This window comes from Centropristis striata, chromosome 20 (assembly GCF_030273125.1).
Source record: "Centropristis striata isolate RG_2023a ecotype Rhode Island chromosome 20, C.striata_1.0, whole genome shotgun sequence".
NCBI classification, from domain to species: domain Eukaryota; kingdom Metazoa; phylum Chordata; class Actinopteri; order Perciformes; family Serranidae; genus Centropristis; species Centropristis striata.
The window spans coordinates 14,480,655-14,500,135 of record NC_081536.1 but is presented as its reverse complement, the minus strand read 5'-3'; the positions used below and the strand labels follow the sequence as shown (position 1 = coordinate 14,500,135).

At 40.6% G+C, this 19,481-nt stretch overlaps 2 protein-coding genes across 3 annotated transcripts; both read left to right on the top strand.

The window, feature by feature from the left end:
* Window positions 1-18: 18 nt before the first annotated feature.
* On the top strand, window positions 19-3,730 carry trmt2b (tRNA methyltransferase 2 homolog B). The gene is made up of 2 exons (XM_059358902.1): window positions 19-1,054; window positions 1,946-3,730. The coding sequence occupies exons 1-2, from the start codon at window positions 200-202 to the stop codon at window positions 2,567-2,569; spliced, it is 1,479 nt and encodes a 492-aa protein (XP_059214885.1). The 5' UTR covers window positions 19-199; the 3' UTR covers window positions 2,570-3,730.
* Window positions 3,731-4,112: 382 nt separating this feature from the next.
* Window positions 4,113-18,636, top strand: scdb (stearoyl-CoA desaturase b). Of its 2 annotated transcripts, none has more exons than XM_059358904.1 (6): window positions 4,113-4,272; window positions 5,390-5,639; window positions 6,487-6,617; window positions 12,554-12,759; window positions 13,676-13,908; window positions 16,261-18,636. In XM_059358904.1, exons 2-6 carry the CDS (start codon window positions 5,405-5,407, stop codon window positions 16,458-16,460), a joined length of 1,005 nt encoding a protein of 334 aa, XP_059214887.1. In that variant the 5' UTR covers window positions 4,113-4,272; window positions 5,390-5,404; the 3' UTR covers window positions 16,461-18,636. The 2 variants fall into 2 exon arrangements, with proteins under 2 accessions (XP_059214887.1, XP_059214888.1); XM_059358905.1 differs by lacking the exon at window positions 4,113-4,272 and adding an exon at window positions 4,386-4,566.
* The last annotated feature ends 845 nt before the right edge of the window (window positions 18,637-19,481 follow it).

Here is a 19,481-nt window from a genome sequence, read left to right as displayed (position 1 = left end):
CTAGTTGGCTCGTAAATTATACGTCATAAAAGTTGAATACTACCGACAGCATGCGCTTCATTAACATCCACAGAAAAAACGGGTTTAAACTCTAATATTTAAGGTCAGCGGTGCTTATTGATATATTTAGCTGCATTGGTCGTCTAAGTGCCACTAGCTGACACATTTAGCCACAATAGCTACATCTTTAAAGGTCCAAATGGCTTTGGCAGCTGCGCGCAGCAGGTCAGTCTTGTTTGTCAAACGCAAGATTCTGTATACTTTGAGGCAATTTTCAACTAATGACACGATTCTAGCTGACCAGAGGAAACCACCTTCAAAGAAACAGTGGATAAAAAGTCACAAGAAACCTCCCGGGTCTGATCATCTGTCCTGGGAGGAAAGGCTGGCTGATGCGATAACCCCTCTGTGGAGGCTAAGTTATGAAGAGCAACTTGAGCTCAAGCAAAAACATCAGGAAAGTATACTGTCTCAGCTGTCCAGGTATCTTTCCGGTGACTTAAAATCACAGTCCTCATCACCTGCCGAGAGTAGACCCAGCTTCCCTGTCTTGCCTGTTAAGCCGTCGCCTGTTAGGGATGGTTACCGCAACAAGTCAACGTTTTCTGTAAACATAGGAGTGAATGGAAATCCCAAAACAGTTGGTTATTACGTGGGCACAGGCAGGGAGAGAAATATTGTCTGTATCAACCCAGACCACCTGCTCAACACGCCGGAGCAGCATAAACTGGTAGCCAGATGTTATCAGGACTTCATCCGCCTCTCTTCCCTTGAACCCTGCCTGCTGTTCCACACCGGGGGTCACTGGAGAGAGGTCACAGTGAGGACCAACGCAGAGGGCCGCACCATGGCTATAGTGTACTTTCATCCACAGATGCTCACCCCAGAAGAAGTGGCAATCCATAAGGCTCAGCTGGTGGATTACTTCACACAGGGTCCTGGAACCGTCTGTCATCTGGACTCACTATTTTTCCAGGAGAGCACCATGACTCGCTGCACTCATGAGGAATCCCCTTACCAGCTGCTGTATGGTCAGCCACACATATATGAGGAGGTAAAATACACCTTACGGACAAAATTACAGAGAAGCTGTAAGGGACTTCACATAACATACAGAAAACATTGTAACACTCCAGCATTGCAACTTGATAATCTGCTAAATGACATGTAATGTAATGTAATGTAATGTAATAATCCTGTGTCCAACTACAGCAGACATTGTGAAAGTACTTATTTTGATAATAATTACTGGTACTTTTTGTCTTATTCAAATCCAGGAGCAAAATTGCTCACTTTCTACCAGGGCATTGCACTACACAATTATCATGGCCAAAAGAGTTCAAAATTGGGATGTTAAAGCAATATCTTTAGAAAGAAAACAAAAATGCATCAAATTCATCTTTAACTATGTTTATTGTGCCTTTTTGGTAGATGAATTACACTCAAAATAGTGTAGAGGTACAGAGAGTCTGTAACCAAGCAAGCATTTTGTGATTTGTTGAATTATTTAATTGATATTGTAATATGTATATTATGAATACCAATACTTAATTTTATAAACATAATGGTTATCCTCAATACCAGTACATCACAGCACCCCTGCTATCTACACATTATGATCTTACTGTAATAACAAGTTGTTTCTTCTATTTTACTTTTATTTTGTTGCTAATATGGTAGTTGAATTGAATCATATAATCCAAGAGAAAGAAATTGGTAGGAAATGTGTCCCAAAATCAGCCAATTTTCAGCAGTATAAATAATACTGTACTAGAGTAAAGAGAATGGTCAAAATTGATATAGCACAGACCAAGACATCCTGATTTTTATTCGCAGTTCTTATTATATCTTTCAAACTCCCTATAAATAGTAATACTGATTTATGATGATAGTAGACAGAGAAGACATAATGTATACCTATATATATTTGTCTTGTCATTTACAGGTACTAGGCTTCAAATTCCGCATCTCTGCTGATGCCTTTTTCCAGGTGAACCAGGCAGCTGCCGAGGTCTTGTACAGCACAGTGAGAGAACTGTGCGTCCCAAACCCAGAGGAAGGTGGAGAAAGAACAAAAGTCAGTGGTACTCTCTTGGATGTTTGCTGTGGGACAGGTACCATCGGCATCACTATATCTCCCAGAGTAAACAGAGTTGTTGGTATAGAGCTCATAGAACAAGCTGTGGAAGACGCTAGACACAACGCAGCTCTCAATAATGTACACAACTGTGAGTTTATCGCTGGGAAGGCAGAGGTGGCGCTTCCTGCTCTTTTATCTCAGTTGAGCTCTGAAGGTGGAGGCCTTGTGACAGCTGTGGTAAACCCTGCTCGAGCTGGTCTGCACCACAGAGTGGTCCAAGCTTTACGAAACCAACCTACCATCCGCAGGCTGGTCTATGTTTCCTGTAAACCGGATGGAGAAGCAATGAGGAACTTCAAGGAGCTTTGTTGTGCTCCTGATCCGCAGAAGAAACTGAGGGGAGAGGCTTTTTCTCCATCTCTGGCTGTGCCTGTAGATATGTTTCCACACACTCGCCATTGTGAAGTGGTGCTACTTTTTGAGAGGTAGCGGATGCTTTTAGGTGGGAATAAACCCTTTAAAAACTCTGGTTGCTTTGGAAAGCTACTGGGGTAATAATGATGTACTGTATGCTAAATGATAATGGATTATCTTACACCCATAGTTAACCCACACAGGTGATTTATTTTATTTGCTTGATTAAACATTCTTTCCGGACTATCAATTATTCTTTTTGCTGTATAAAATATCAGAAAAGAGATTCCAAGGTATTGCTATCAAGTTGCATGTTTTTTCCCAATAAACAGTCCAAAACAATATATAAATGACTCATATTTGAGAAACTAGAGCCAGCAAGTGCTGCCGATTAATTTTTTTGCATATCGGCTAAGGCACTGTGTGAAAAAGTGAAGAATTTGATGTTCATTTAGGCAACTTACACCTTTTAGTTCATGAAGTTTGGTATTCTCCTTTATACACGAAAGATGTAATTCTTCACTACCAGCTTGTGCTTTACTACAGCAGATGAAAGGTGACCCGAGAGTGGAGGCAGTGTTACACAGTGTTTTTCCATTATCCAAGTTGAAATTTTCTGCAGGGTTATGAAACTGAACATATATTATCTCAGATATTCACATTATTGTGTCTGCCTCCTGTTGTAGTGTTTCGCTATACCTGCCCTGCAGTAGCTGTATTTGTGCTGCAGGTGGTGGCATTGCAGTGTATTCAGAGCCATCTTTTTATGAAATATGCAATTCATTCCGGTTTACTAAAGTTCAATAACGTCATGAGTGTAGACTGAGTGTCCAAGTTTTGTCACCGAGAGGTTACCACCGTTTACGTTAGGTCATACACTGCAACAAGGCGGCCTTGCCTTTGAGATAGATACAATGTTCTTTTACCTCTTGAGTTAAGTAATGATGATGCTCATGCAGATTTGGCAGAAATGGGAAATGAACTAGATAACACGGACAACTGCTGCCAATGTGTCAGCAAAATTTTAAAGAATAAAAAAACACATGTTTTTTCGCAATATATTTGTGTGGTTTATTGGCCAAAACCATCTGCTTGAGACAAGCAAGTAAAAAGTCTGTTGCATATAAAAATAAAGTCTTCGTTGCACACAAGTTTCACACCAACTTCCCCTTCTTATTTTCAGAAGTTTCTGCCTACCTACTTTGGCTTTGACTGTGGTACCAACATTTGAATAAATTCTTTTTAATGTGCTCTTACATAAACGTTGGGGTGTTTTTGGCCACAGTTAACAACCATGTCTAGATTTTGACTTTGTAAATTGTTAACTGTAGCTTGCATAATTACAAAATTGTCTTTGCACTGCACAGTGTCAGCATTGGAAAAGAGTGACTAAAGGCCAGATGAGCTCATATGTGTTTATAACATCATGCAATGCTTCTTCAGATTAGGGAGGGATAGTTCTGTTGAAATATTGGGCAAAGGGCAATGGACCGGTGTGATATGCTTTGACTTTATGGTGATAGAAAAAAAAAAGCCCGGAGAGGGGTTAACATCAGTCAAGCAAACAGCCAATAGTGTAATAGTCAGGCTATGGCATCAATTTCCTCATCGACAGATGAGCTGCTTAAAAACGACAACGGATGAGAAATAAGAGCACTTCGGGAACCGGGCTTGAACGCACCAATAACGCGTCTTCTTTTTGTTTATCTACACCTACATCTCACCTGCAGCCTTGGTATCTTCCTCTGAAGTGAGCAGCGCTTGGAGAGCAGCACACGGTGAGTTGACTCCACCCGAGCAGCCATTTATTTAAGTCAAAACTAATTTGAATGGGCATTTTTGTAGAGGCGCCGAGTGCCACATGCAAATTATAGGTGTTATTTGACTAGTGTCGCTGATCGGTTTCTGGAGATTCGTGCTTCCTGTAGAAATGTGCTAGTTGGCAGTGGACACCAGCAGATGTCAATCGGGATTATTCACGACTCTTACCGACATATGGTGATGTTAACATCTGCCTACGCAGCACAAAACTGCGCGGACACTTCTATATAGGCCTACCAAGTTACATTCGTGTAAGAACTTGAATTTATTTGTTCGTTAAACTTGGTGTCATGTCTACCGGTATATAACGGTTAGCCCTGCTAGCTTAGCACACAGAAAAGTTTAACGTTCAACAACTCCGTAACAGCTGCTAGTTGGTTCTCTGTAAGTTTAGTGTTGTTGCATTAACTTCGCTTGACGTTTAACACAATAGGCTACCTTTTGGGTGCTCAGTGACATCTTTCGTTTATATAGTTATATAACGTTATATAACGTGCCGTTAACGTTTCCATGTGGGAAACACCGGAGGTGTGGTAGTAGAGGGGGAGCGGCGTCCCTTTTTTATGACTCACATTTGATTAAAAGCAGCTGCGTACGGTTATTCAGAGCGGTACATTACTAATAATCTACATGTAATACTTGTAAGAGTGGCACACGACCGCTGAAAAGGTATCTAGTAGTGAACACAAGCCGGTTAAGTCGCAGTAACTGTTACATCATAATCATAACTGGTGGCGTTATATACTGTATACCGGTATAGCGGTGGAAAGTGGTATAGCTTCCTCCAGTTGAACATGCACTAACTAGCGTTACATACCGTTATAAGAACAGTAAACCAGTGGAGCGGCAGCTGCATGCCAAAAGCCAACAGTGACATACCACTCAGATTATGCCACTATAACCAAGAGTGCCACGCTTTTTTTCAGCCACTTTTAGATTTCGGCGCTGCCGCAGACTGCTGCATGTACACAGCCCGCCGCCGTACCTTCCTTTCCTCTCTGTTTCTGCATCCCGCCGTACGCATTTAACTGAGCAACATCTCCCTTTTTTTCCTACTGCGCACTGCTGTTATAGAACCCCTTCAGCAAAATGACCGAAACGGAAACGAGGAATCACCACACCGACAAGCAACAGATCGGAGGTGCCATGGCAGAACCATCGACGGTGGAGGATGTTTTTGACGACACCTATAAAGAGAAAGAGGGTCCCAAACCGCCGAGGACCCTGGTGTGGAGAAATATCATACTGATGTCCCTCCTTCATGCCGGTGCGCTTTATGGACTGATTCTCCTTCCCTCCGCATCGGTTCCAACTCTTGCATGGAGTAAGTATAATGTAGCAGGCTCAGCTGTGCAGCATTTTGTTGATGTTTTTTTCCTCCCTGTGAGCCACAGTCAGTGAACAGAATGTGCTGATGTTGTGTGATCATTGCTAACTACAATGCATACAGCCCGAGGGGTCATGCCTATGAATATAATGGAGAATGAGTCACTCTGGCCTTGTAATTTTCACTGTTCACATCCATCCAAATCGATTCTGTGTAAAGAGCTGAAACCTGTGGCTAATTGTAAACTATGATGGCTTATTGGAATGTGTTGTGTATCCTAAATTAGAAATATTTATATATTATATATTTCAGTGATAATACACAAACTGTTTTCTAGGCCTACATAATTACAATTTATGCCCCATACATGTAGACTATTGAGGCATGACTCAAATTCCCGAACAGTCTCAACTTTGTTTCCAGTCTGGCACTGCATAATTTTCCCCTCTCTTTGCAATGCTGAGCTGCATATTATTTCACTGAGGAAAACAAAGCACAATCACCATTCCCATAGTCATCCCATTGTGAGTTGTGTGGCACCACAACAGAATGCTCTTTGCCAGTCAGAAGCCCCCGGGTCTCAAATCCTGGGTAGTCTTGTCTAGGCTTCACATAGAAACACATTCAGCAGTTTTAGAACAACAAAAGTGTGAGGGCAGACCTGCATGCTCCCGCTGTCCCATCTCCCCACATAGATGACTTTTCTCTGAACAAAGAGGCCAGGGTGTAATGGAAAGAACATGGTGTCCCAGTGACTCTCCTCTCATGGGTGTAAAATTAATCTCAGTGTAATGGTGACAGTTTCCCCTAAGACATCTGTCCTTTCCACCTCTTTTTCTTCCAGCTGCAGTGTGCTACCTCATCAGTGCTCTCGGTGTGACTGCCGGTGCACACAGATTATGGAGCCACAGATCCTATAAGGCCGCTTTTCCCCTGCGAGTCTTCCTTGCCCTTGGCAACTCCATGGCCTTTCAGGTAAAAATGGGCGATATGTGAATATAAGATATGCCTTTATTGATGTCCAGAGGGGAAAATCTTTCTTGTAGCAGCACAACATATTCCTTGTGTATTCCTCCATACTATTGGTGATCGGGCCTTCTGCTCAGCCGCTCCTCACCTGTGGAATTCCCTCCCAGACCACCTGAGGGCTCCACCAAAAACATACTCTTTTTTAAAAAAGCCTAAAAACCTTTCTCTTTAAAAAGCCTTTTCTTGAATGTATTCCTGTGCTTTGGCTTTAAACCTGTTTTTGATCTAGTTGTACTCTGTAGTACCTTGGGATTGCTTTTAACAATGAAAAGTGCTTTACAAATAAAATGTATTATTATTTTGTGTGCTTTTCTTGCAAAAGCACACTAATTGTTATTCCGTGGGCTTATTAGTGCCACGGCTGAGCAGCGAGGCACTCATCTTCACTGCAAGCAGTGAGGATGAGTGCCTCGAGCGAAGCTCGAGGCATCTCTTATTATTGCTCATGTTTATTATTATAGATTATTCTTCCGTAAAAACTTTGGCGCGTAACTAGTCTCGCAGCTTTGAGAAATCGCGAAAAGTAAAAACGTCAAAAGTTGCGCCCTAATCGGGAATCGTGTGGAATGACTTTTTTTAGCGATCGGTGCGCACGTTTTCGCACAACGTGCACAAACGTGCACTTTTTGGCCCATCCGGAACGCATTGCGCCAACTTTGGGGCCTCACCATTTGCAAACCGTTGCTCGTAAAATTCCGAAGCGATTTAGAAAGTTGTAGGGCCTGAATTTAACTCTAGTCCTGTGAAATTTCAAAGCGATTGCACGTATAGTTTTCGCACGAAGTGCGAAAACATTTCCATTTTTCCAAACTAATGGGGAGGGAGATTTTCCCATGTGTGTGTATTGCGTGGAATGTTCAGACTCTAGACTGGTGATGTCATCAAGCAGAGTGTAGAGGGAGAGAAGGAATTGTCAAAAAATAAAGTTGAAAACTGCGCTCCAGGCCGCAAATTTCACTCTACAGTAATAATTTGTACATAGAAACGTAGGAAAATTTGTGGTCTCACTCACAATCCTCTGGTAAAGCTGTCAGAGTTTTAGTTTGGGCGCAGGACACAGAGAAGTGCCACCAAAACGCAACAACTGCCCCATTGAGTCCCATATTAAAAACACACAAGGATTTTTGAAATAATCAGATTTTACCGTTTTTTTAGATCGCTCTAACAAAGCTATTTTTTCATTTTTGTTAAAAAAAAATATATGTAGACGTTCAGGAAGAACTCAGGACGCTCAAAGTGAAGTCGGATCAGTGATAGGTATTATGGTTTTGCCGAAAATGCTTTCTGTTCGAGGCCAGAATTTTCAGTTTGTCCACCTCTGGCTGCTCAGTGTGGCAGAACTGTCTCCACCTTCAGTTCATTTCAGTTGATTGCTCTGCTCTGATTGGTCGACTCCACCTGGCCACGTGGTTGCTTAGCTACCAAAGCCTCCCCCAACCTCCTACCCCCCCCCCCCCCGCCCAACACAGACATTCTCACTGAACAGACATGGCGTTCTTTCATTAAACACGAGACCTAATAACTTGACCGTACATTGTCCAATCTGCTTCAAACTTGTCATGCATGATGATGGCTCATCACTGACCAGTTGTACATAACTATATTTCATAAATTCCCGCCCTTTTTGATTAGCCACGCCCCCTTTCTTAACTAATGAACCGTTTGTCCTAGAAACTTGTATGAGGTGTCAGATTACTCAGCATAGCGTCCCTGTCTAACTGTTGATTGATAACCCCGCCCCTTTTGATTAGCCACGCCCCTTTTACTAACTAATGAACCGTTTGTCCTAGAAACTTGTATGAGGTGTCTGCTAACTCAGGACAGAGCCCCTGTTTTACTGGTGATTGAAGCCACGCCCCCTTTGAGTAGCCACGCCCCTTTTTACTAACTAGTGAACCGTTTGTCCTACAGACTTGTATGAGGTGTCTGTGGACTCAGGACAGAGTCCCTGTTTAACTGCTGATTTAAACCACGAGAATCATCCGGCAGTAGTCCCGTGGCACTCCAAAATTTCCCTGGAATTTTGTTTCTAGTTAGTGCCACGGCTGAGCAGCGAGGCACTCATCTTCACTGCAAGCAGTGAGGATGAGTGCCTCGTGCGAAGCACGAGGCATCTCTTATTATTGCTCATGTTTATTATTATTATTATTATATATAGATTATTCTTCCGTAAAAACTTTGGCGCGTAACTAGTCCCACAGCTTTGAGAAATCGCGAAAAGTAAAAACGCCAAAAGTTGCGCCCTAATCGGGAATCGTGTGGAATGACTTTTATTAGCGATCGGCGTGCACGTTTTCGCACAACGTGCACAAACGTGCACTTTTTGGCCCATCCGGAACGCATTGCGCAAACTTTGGGGCCTCACCATTCGCAAACCGTTGCTCGTAAAATTCCGAACCGATTTAGAAAGTTGTAGGGCCTGAATTTAACTCTAGTCCTGTGAAATTTCAGAGCGATTGCACGTATAGTTTTCGCACGAAGTGCGAAAACATTTCCATTTTTCCAAACTAATGGGGACGGTGATTTTCCCATGTGTGTGTATTGCGCGGAATGTTCAGAATCTAGACTGGTGATGTCATCAAGCAGAGTGTAGAGGCAGAGAAGGAGTTGTCACAAAATAAATTTGAAAACTGCACTCCAGGCCGCAAATTCCACTCTACAGAAATAATTTATACATAGAAACGGAGGAAAATTTGTCTTCTCACTCACAATCCTCTGGTAAAGCTGTCAGAGTTATAGTTTGGGCGCAGGACACAGAGAAGTGCCACCAAAACGCATCAACTGCCCCATTGAGTCCCATATTAAAAACACGTGAGGATTTTTGAAAAAATCAGATGTAAGAGTTTTTTTAAATCGCTCTAAGAAAGCTATTTTTTCATTTTTCTTAAAAAAAAATATATGTAGACGTTCAGGAAGAACTCAGGACGCTCAAAGTGAAGTCAGATTAGTGATAGGTGTTATGGTTTTGCCAAAAATGCTTTCTGTTCGAGGCCAGAATTTTCAGTTTGGCCACCTCTGGCTGCTCACTTTAGCAAAGCATTGTCAGTGACAGTTAGTTTCTGTTGATTGCTCTGCTCTGATTGGTCGACTCCACCTGGCCACGTGGTTGCTTAGCTACCAAAGCCCCCCCCCCCTCCCTCGCCCCTCCTCCAACACAGACATTTTAACTGAAAACAGTTAACTCTTTTAACTTGACCATACATTGTCCAATCTGCCTCAAACTTGTCATACATGATGATGGCTCATCACTGATTGTCTACATAACAATATTTCATAAATTCCCGCCCTTTTTGATTAGCCACGCCCCCTTTCTTAACTAATGAACCGATTGTCCTAGAAATTTGTGTGAGGTGTCAGATTACTCAGCATGGCGTCCCTGTCTAACTGTTGATTGATAACCCCGCCCCTTTTGATAAGCCACGCCCCTTTTACTAACTAGTGAACCGTTTGTCCTACAGACTTGTATGAGGTGTCTGTGAACTCAGGACAGAGTCCCTGTTTGACTGGTGATTGAAGCCACGCCCCCTTTGAGTAGCCACGCCCCTTTTTACTAACTAGTGAACCGTTTGTCCTACAGACTTGTATGAGGTGTCTGTGGACTCAGGACAGAGTCCCTGTTTGACTGGTGATTGAAGCCACGCCCCCTTTGAGTAGCCACGCCCCTTTTTACTAACTAGTGAACCGTTTGTCCTACAGACTTGTATGAGGTGTCTGTGGACTCAGGACAGAGTCCTTGTTTGACTGGTGATTGAAGCCACGCCCCCTTTGAGTAGCCACGCCCCTTTTTACTAACTAGTGAACCGTTTGTCCTACAGACTTGTATGAGGTGTCTGTGAACTCAGGACAGAGTCCCTGTTTAACTGCTGATTTAAACCACGAGAATCATCCGGCAGTAGTCCCGTGGCACTCCAAAATTTCCCTGGAATTTTGTTTCTAGTTTTTATTTTTATTCTTCCGTTTCTTCCGTGTCATTTTTCGGTCGACTACTCCTCCCAGAGTTTTGGCCACACATACACAAAAAAGGTATCAAATCGACCGGCTCGCCCATGACAAGTGTGCTATGACTTTTATAAGGGTTTCGACAAACGGTTTTAAAATTATCGGGCAAAAACACGTCAAAAAATCCCCCCAATGTAACCCTATGGAGAGTCTAGAGTGGGGAAGTCATCAAACAGAGTGTAGAGGGAGAGAAAGAATTGTCAAAAAATAAATTTGAAAACTGCGCTCCAGGCCGCAAATTTCACTCTACAGAAATAATTTATACATAGAAACGTAGGAAAATTTGTCCTCTCACTCACAATCCTCTGGTAAAGCTGTCAGAGTTATAGTTTGGGCGCAGGACGCACAGATGCTCAAACAAAATGCACCAACTGCCGCATCGGCTCCCATATTAAAAATGGAGGAAGATTTCTCAAAAAAAAAATTTAACAGTTTTTTAAAATCGCTCTAACAAAGCTATTTTTTCAGTTTTCTTAAAAAAAAAACATATGGAGATGTTCAGGAAGAACTCAGGACGCTCAAAGTAAAGTCGGATCAATGATAGGTATTATGGTTTTGCCGAAAATGCTTTCTGTTCGAGGCCAGAATTTCAAGTTTGTCGACCTCTGTCTGCTCACTTGTCTCCATCGTCAGTTAATTTCAGTTGATTGCTCTGCTCTGATTGGTCGACTCCACCTGGCCACGTGGTTGCTTAGCTACCAAAGCCCCCCCCCCTCCTCCAACACAGACATTCTAACTGATAACTGTCAGTTTACTCTAAGTAAACAGACATGGCTTTCTTCATAAAACACGAGACCTTATAACTTGACCATACATTGTCCAATCTGCCTCAAACTTGTCATGCATGATGATGGTTCATCACTTTTCAGTTCTACATAACAATAATTCATAAATTCCCGCCCTTTTTATTAGCCACGCCCCCTTTTACTAACTAATGAACCGTTTGTCCTAGAAACTTGTATAAGATGTCAGATTACTCAGCATAGAGTCCCTATTTAACTGGTGATTGATAACCCCGCCCCTTTTGATAAGCCACGCCCATTTTACTAACTAGTGAACCGTTTGTCCTAGAGACTTGTATGAGGTGTGAGTGCACTCAGCAGAAAGTCCCTGTTTAATCCCCGCCCCTTTTGATAAGCCACGAGAGTCACGGTCCAGAGGCAAGCACACAATCAAAATTTCTTTAGGAATTTTCTAGTTATTATTACTATTCCCAATTATTCCTTGTCAGGCTGCTATGTTCTCTTTAAATCGCCCAAAAAATGTGTTTTACTTATTTCCCCTTGACTGTGATTATTGCACTTCACTATGTGGGGTGATATGTGCATGTTCGACATGAATAGGTCGTTTTTTCACATTCATCAGCTGACGGGAAAGTTTCTCTGTGGTCAGTTTAGCCTTGGGTTTGACACGTGGATGTATGAATAGGATTTTGTGACATCACATCTTGGAAGAAAATCGGGATCTAGTATGCAAATTAGACACAGCTGTGATGTGGAAACTTGAAGCTAAACTTAATTTCTAATGATGGAAAAGTAGTGTATATATACCTTTTTACACATTTCAATCATGCAGTGGACAAAACATAAAGCACACTACTTGTATATGTAATGATCATGCTAAGAGGAGATCTTAAAATTATCTTAATGCTTTGTATTAATCACAACAACTTGTAGCAGCATTTAATAGCAAACATAAAGTGGCAGTGGTATGGTTTTTAATAGTAGTGTACAATCTCTGTAAAATTATGCAATCTGAGTGATATTCACTTATTGTTTTGTTACCACAATATCTCTGACCTTAATCTTATGATCTGAAACCCCCAAGCATATCTGTGTGCCTAACATAATCCTCTCTATCTCTGCCTTTGTCTTTGTGAACAGAACGATTTATATGAGTGGGCAAGGGACCACCGTGTCCACCATAAATACTCAGAGACAGACGCAGACCCCCACAATGCCACGCGGGGGTTCTTCTTCGCCCACATTGGCTGGCTGATGGTTCGCAAACATCCCGACGTCATTGAAAAGGGCAAAAAACTGGAGCTGTCAGACCTAAGGGCAGATAAAGTGGTCATGTTTCAGAAACGGTGAGCAAACGTTAGGCTTTATCATGTGGTTATTTTATATAAATGATTGGCTTATTGAATTAATAGAAAACATGCTATATCGTGACACATATGTTTATTGGAATAGAAAACTACTTATGGAATAGAAGATTTATGCCATCATTGTTCAGTAATGAATACAGCAAAATTGACAATTAGTCTGAGACAGAACATGTGCCTGCAGGTGTCAAAGGCACAATGCTAATGTCCTGCCATCACCTTGTCCTTCAAACTTGTGCTGCAGCACCTAAATGGATATATGAATGTCACACTACTTCCAGCACTGCAGTGCAATGCAGATTAGAGTAATTTAAATATATTTGCAGAGCTATTTTTGTGTCTACCTTTTAAAAGTAATTTCTCCCTTCTGCCTAATCTGTACAGGATGTTTTAGTCTGGGTTTTATTGACCATGATAATATTTGATATCCACAATCTACTGATAAGGGAGGCTTTTTGGACCAGAGATCAAATCACAGTTTTCCCCCGTAGTGTCCTGTCCCAACGTATCTACACTTCTGGACACAGTCCCAGATTTTCCCTTCTCAGGCAAAGAGAGTTAATTATGTCAACATGTTTATAATTACCCTCATAACAATGTAGATTATATAAGATTAAACTTGTAGTCTTTATGTGACCCTTTATACTTACATGAATACAGATTTTAATGTTGTTATAGCAATCAAATTATTTCAATCAAACAAATGAGATACAATATTTTTAACTCTGGAGTGTTTTGTGGGATTATATAATGTATTGCGTGACATTTGCTATGAGACAAACAAAATATTCATGTCAGTTTAATCTAAAAAGACTATTTACAATCTGCTTCAGATTGAATTATGGCCAATTGAAAATAGATCTGTATGAGATACAATTTGTTTTGTTTTTTATTTCAGGCACTACAAGCTCTCTGTGGTGATACTCTGCTTCTTGGTGCCCATGTTGGTGCCCTGGTACTTCTGGGGGGAATCCCTGGTTGTGGGATACTTTGTCCCTGGGCTCCTGAGATACGCTGTGGTTCTCAATGCCACCTGGCTAGTCAACAGCGCCGCGCACATATGGGGCAACAGGCCATATGACAAAGCGATTAATCCAAGAGAAAACCCACTGGTTGCTTTCAGTGCCGTAGGTAAGGAAACCGCCCTTTCATTGTTCACAATTATTTTTGCTACAGTAATGTGCTAATATTGTATTGTGACTGCATTTTTATGTCATATGGTGTTTTTTGTGTGCCTGTGGAAAATTCGATCTTTTCATCATTTGTTAAAAGCTTGTCTTGTCAAATTGGCACAGTGAGGTTCCCTGAAAGCTGATTCAGTCTGGCATCTGTAGTTGAACAGCGTGCTAATCCAGTGGCTAATGTTTACTTAGTCCCGACTGTACCAGTTTAAGCTTTGAACTTTAGAGGTGGTCATCGTTTGAGCTGTGTATTTAGTCATTTTTTTTATAGGTGAACACTGGTGTTATTTTCATATAATTGTTTCCCACGAGTGAGGACTTTATTTGTGGCAGCTGACACCACGGGGGCGTGATGCTGCAAACAGAGCTGAGCATTGTTAGCTGCAAAACGGCCAATAAATGCACAAGCGTACTAGTGAATGCAAAACAAGAATGCACAATTTGGACAGACCTTTTTTTTTGCTTTCAGCTGTATTCCATGCATTAACACTGTCAAGTTTAAAAGCAAGATTGTTTTGTTGTTGTTGTCCTGCACCTAACTAAATGTTCTCTAGAAAGTGTGAGACCAAATGGAAAAGGATGTATTGGAAACAATTATGATCCAAAGTCCATTTTCACCTTTTTTTTAAAGTCACACCTATTGTAGCACTTTAATTGGTTTTTCCATGTTACTTGCTTGTTCCTAAGCACCCAGAGCAGCTGTATTGAACACATTATTATTAAATGCAGTTGTAAAGGCTGCAGCTGCATGCTTTGGAAGCATTATCCACTTACGCAGTATGTAATTTCTGCCTCTAGGGGTCTCTCAATCAAAACAATAGACCCTTTTACAGCTGATGTCATCAAAAATATGCATGGCCATGTTGGCAAGCAGAAATACCATTTTGGCCCAGCCATCCAGACGAGTTAGTTTTAGTTCAGTGTTGAAAAGCTTGCTGTTACCAATTTCAAAATGTTCCATTGTTGTATGTTGCGTTGTCAGAATCGATATTCCAACAGTTCTACAGTTAAGTTCTACAGAATTCCAACAGGTTCACGAGTGTTTCAGAGCAACAGGTGTTTTTTGTTTTTTTGAGTGACTAGTGACTAGTAGACTAGTGACTTTCAGCTGAATGTGTTTGTGGTTGCTCAGAGTAACTTCTGTGAATGGCTTAGATAATAAACAAAGATATGTAGGTATTTCAAATTGATTGAAGTAAAAAAATAAGTTGTTTGTTTAAGAGGACACCTTAATGTTCTTTTCAGCTGAGAGTCACTAGTTAACTCAAATAAATCTAGAGGACCTGGAAGTCTGTCACCATTTGTCAGATTCATGTAGCTGAGGGAGTATTTGTCAGATCTCTGGGGGTGAATTCTCTTGCATAGCACATAGAACAAAATCCAGATAGCAGATGATAAGTATACAAAAACAGTACAGTCAGGTTAAAGGTGCAAATAGAATCAGAATTGACATTGATGGCTCACAATAAGGCATTTTTAACATTACACTTAAATTGATAATATAATAGGGACCCTCTCATTGATTGTGATACTGAATTCCATTGATGTGAAGTTCGAAAGGAAAAGGTGGTTTATCAATAAATTAACGGTCTCCTAGATTAGTCTGTCTTGTTTTGAAGAGGGGAAGACCTCTGCAGATCCTGAACGATGAACACTGAAAGACTCATAACTTTGAGAAACTGACTGCAAAGTTGCATTGTTTCATCTTTTGTTACTGTTTTGATTGAGTGAGCACTAACTGCAAACAAGTGACACATTAGATGTTTAAATTGACATTTGAAGGTGTCTGATGATTACCTCGATGTTCATCAACACAAAAGTAGTTTCCTTGATTGTTTACAACTGGGTTCCAGAGGTGATAATGACAGACGCCTGTAACTTTACAGCAATATTACAGTACCTGTGTGAGCTACTGAATCTTTAACTTGTTGATTAGATGTTTGCTCCTGCAATGTCCAATGGGATTTGTAGGTGTCGTCTCTCCCAAGACTAAAGGCACACCCTCACCGTTACCATGACAACCAACCATTGCATACTGATTACCTAAGACTAATTTAGCAACTCCGATGGCTTGGTATGTTGGTTGTTTGTAAATGACATTAAATGACAGTCAACCTTTAATAATTAAAAAGGTTAAATTCACTTTTGCCACTCCAAATCCCATTTTCATTTCAGTCACATGCTGCCAATAGATGTTTGCCACAAGTGACACTTTCAAATAAGCAGAAATGTTCATTTTCATTCAAGTTATGAACTTGTTGACATCAAGCAAAACACTTAAGTCTTTCTTTCTGGTTTTCAGGGGAAGGCTTCCACAACTACCATCACACATTCCCCTTTGACTACTCCACGAGTGAGTTTGGCTGCAAGCTCAATCTCACCACTGCCTTTATAGACCTCATGTGCTTCCTGGGTTTGGCCAAGGACCCCAAGAAAGTGTCGAAGGAAATTATCATGGCTCGCAAGCAGCGAACAGGTGACGGCAGCCACAAAAGTGGCTGAGTCAAACTAGCTACAAACACTGCAACTGATACCGACATGTCGAACCAAGACAGAACGTAGCAACGGGTATAGCAGCATTTCAGTGGTGGGCAGGGAAGATTTAATTCTTCTGATTATAAGTTAAACCTCCTCCTGAGACTAATATTGGCTTCAAAGAGTTGTAGAACTTTCCATAAATTGTGTGGGTCTCTTTTAAGTTTTGAAGTGTCCTCACCGACTATTAGCCACAGCCAGCGACTTGGCTACATGTGCAAGCACAGCTTTTTCACGATAACATATAAACGGGCACAAAGAGAATGGGGGGGTGGGGGGGGGCTAAATGGGCTAATAGTCTCTTTGGCAGCAGTAGGACAACCAAACAAGTCTGTGTGAGCAGTGTGTAAAAGCGGTAATTACTGCAAAATTTACTGTATATCTTATTTGTTAATGTGCTATTTATTAATAGTCTTTGGCACTTTGAAAGCTTTATTGAAACCCTTAACAGTGAGGTTTCTCTACAGGCAATATTGAGGGCCTTTAGCTCTAACTTCTATCAGTACTGCTTTGTCTCATTCCACAGGGAGTGGAGTTTCATCTTGATTATTATTTGTCAACTTTAAGCTAAGATTTTCTTTATTTTTGGTAAGAGAGTAGTCTTACTAAAGCATAAGCTGCTGTGTTTAAGGCCAACACCAAGACAGTGAACACAAGATTGAACTGTTGCCATTTATCATATCAAAGTAACCCTGGGTGATTACAGTTCAGATGGGTTATACTTTCACATCCAATGTCTCCAACTGTACAAGAGGGGTTCTTAATGAGGACTATTCTCTGGTGTAACGCGGTGTATACCCCTGGTTGAGTAATGAAAACGCCTCAGGGTGTGTTCACACCAGACAAAGTGAATTTTACGCATGGCGCAATTATATACAAAGGTGTGAGTAGCGAAGAATTTACAAGATGTGAATCCTGCAACATCAAGGACGCGATTATACATTATATGCTTGTGCAAGAAATGTGTCACTTTGTCATGAAAGCCTATCAGAGATGTGATTTTTCTGCATAGCACAGCCTTGGTACTCCATTTAGAAAGCAAGCATCTGAAAAGTTGTTTACTGGTTCTCTGGCAAACAGACCTGTCAAAGCATGAAATCAGACTTTTTACACACATACAGCATCATGCTGTAGTTATTTCAGCATACTTTTGATACGTTTATCGCAATGAAATAACAGCAAAATGCATTTATTTTGGGTTCATACTGCTGTAGTAGCGCCATCACTGCAGTCATCCAGACAGTTCCTGGAGAAGGCGGTGAAATTTACAAACATGTGTAAAACCTCCTGATAATATGATTCCAGACATGACAGTGTTTGGTTTTGTGAAAGCAGCAGATTTGGTATTTTAGACTTAGGTTAATGATGGGAAGTAAGCGTAGTTTACAATGGTGCAACTCACGCAAGTAACATGAATGAATGAACACGAATGTGATCCAAAGGTCAAAGTTCAGTGAGTAACGCATGGAGAAAATTTGCTTCATGTCTCGTGTGAACATGCCATCAGCCTCAGACTGAAACATAGAAACAGACTGACTCTCGATCTGAAGAGATAATTATTTGCATTAATTTTGTATTCATTTGAAAACGGACATTTGTGCTGTGTGATATTATTGAAACGTGTCAGGACTCTTGCCCAAATGCCTTATGAGGGTTGCACACCTGATTTAAAAAAAAATAAAAGTGCAGGTTATGGAAGTAAATTAGGGCTTAAATTTTCTGTCTAATCACAGTTGTTTGGTGTCTGTCTGTTTTTAAGGAACACTTCAAAAATTAAAATCCCTTATTTATACTGAAAAAGAGGGACCATTCAAGTAAAAAATGGGTTACTATGATTTAACTTTTGTGTAACCAAACAAACACTTTGCTCTAAAACAAGATCCAAACTTGTCATATCATTAATGATACTGTTGTAATATTTGTCACACTTCCTCTTTTACAGAGCAACACATTTTTACAGTGTTAACTTCTTGAAGTTTGAATGCCTTAAAAAATGGCACATTTTTTTTCAAAGAATGTTTTTGCCCACTGTATGTGTCGTAAATAAACCAAATTTTCTACTTGTGACAAAATATGTTTTGCTGTTTTTGTTGGGATTCTGTAATACTCCTTGTTCGTATACTGAATAAAAAATATGATCATACCATTTCTGTCACATTATTTATCAGTGGTTTATGGATACTACAGTTATTACCACTGCTGATAACAAAGTATTACTAAGGTTAGTATATTAACAATATTATAAAGAACTATTTAAAAGCAACAAAGTGCTTTGCAATGTGTGCCATAAAGAATAAAAGGTCAAAAACAATAGAAACATGGTGCCAAGTTATTCAATGTAAAATGTAGATCATATTACAACTGAAACCTAGGTGTACAAACTAGGGTTGTCATGATTCCTGAATTTTAAACTTTGAAACAACACTACTATAAAAATACCATATTTATACTTGGGCAAATGATCAACCTGCTGACAGTGCTGAAACAGAAAAGTTTATTGAGGGTGTACCAACGCAGCTGATTTCCTTTAATTTCATCTATACAACCTTGGCTTAAAATCAGATTGTACATCTTACTTTTTTATAGCTTTGTTACCTTTAATACCATCAAATGTGGATATTGTACCGTTTTAATCAGCTGTTGTTGAAAAACTATGGAGGCGTTGATACGTTTAACAACCTTATGACAAACTATGCACTGTGGCATACAATGTTTCCATATAGAAACATAATTCTTATGTAAAATGTCCAAAAAGCAGATGAGTTTAAAAGTGTATAAAGTCATTTTGATTTGATTTGAGTTTATGTATGAATTAATCACCAGACATTTTCATACATTTCATTGTGCACTATGGTGGCACATGGTGTTCTCCACTCTGACGGTTGTGTCCAGCGACAGACATGCATTTCTATACGAGTCAGTCAAACAGGGGATAAGCATCTCTGAACAAATGTTTTATCTTTAATCTTGCTCCTCCTGTCTTTGACG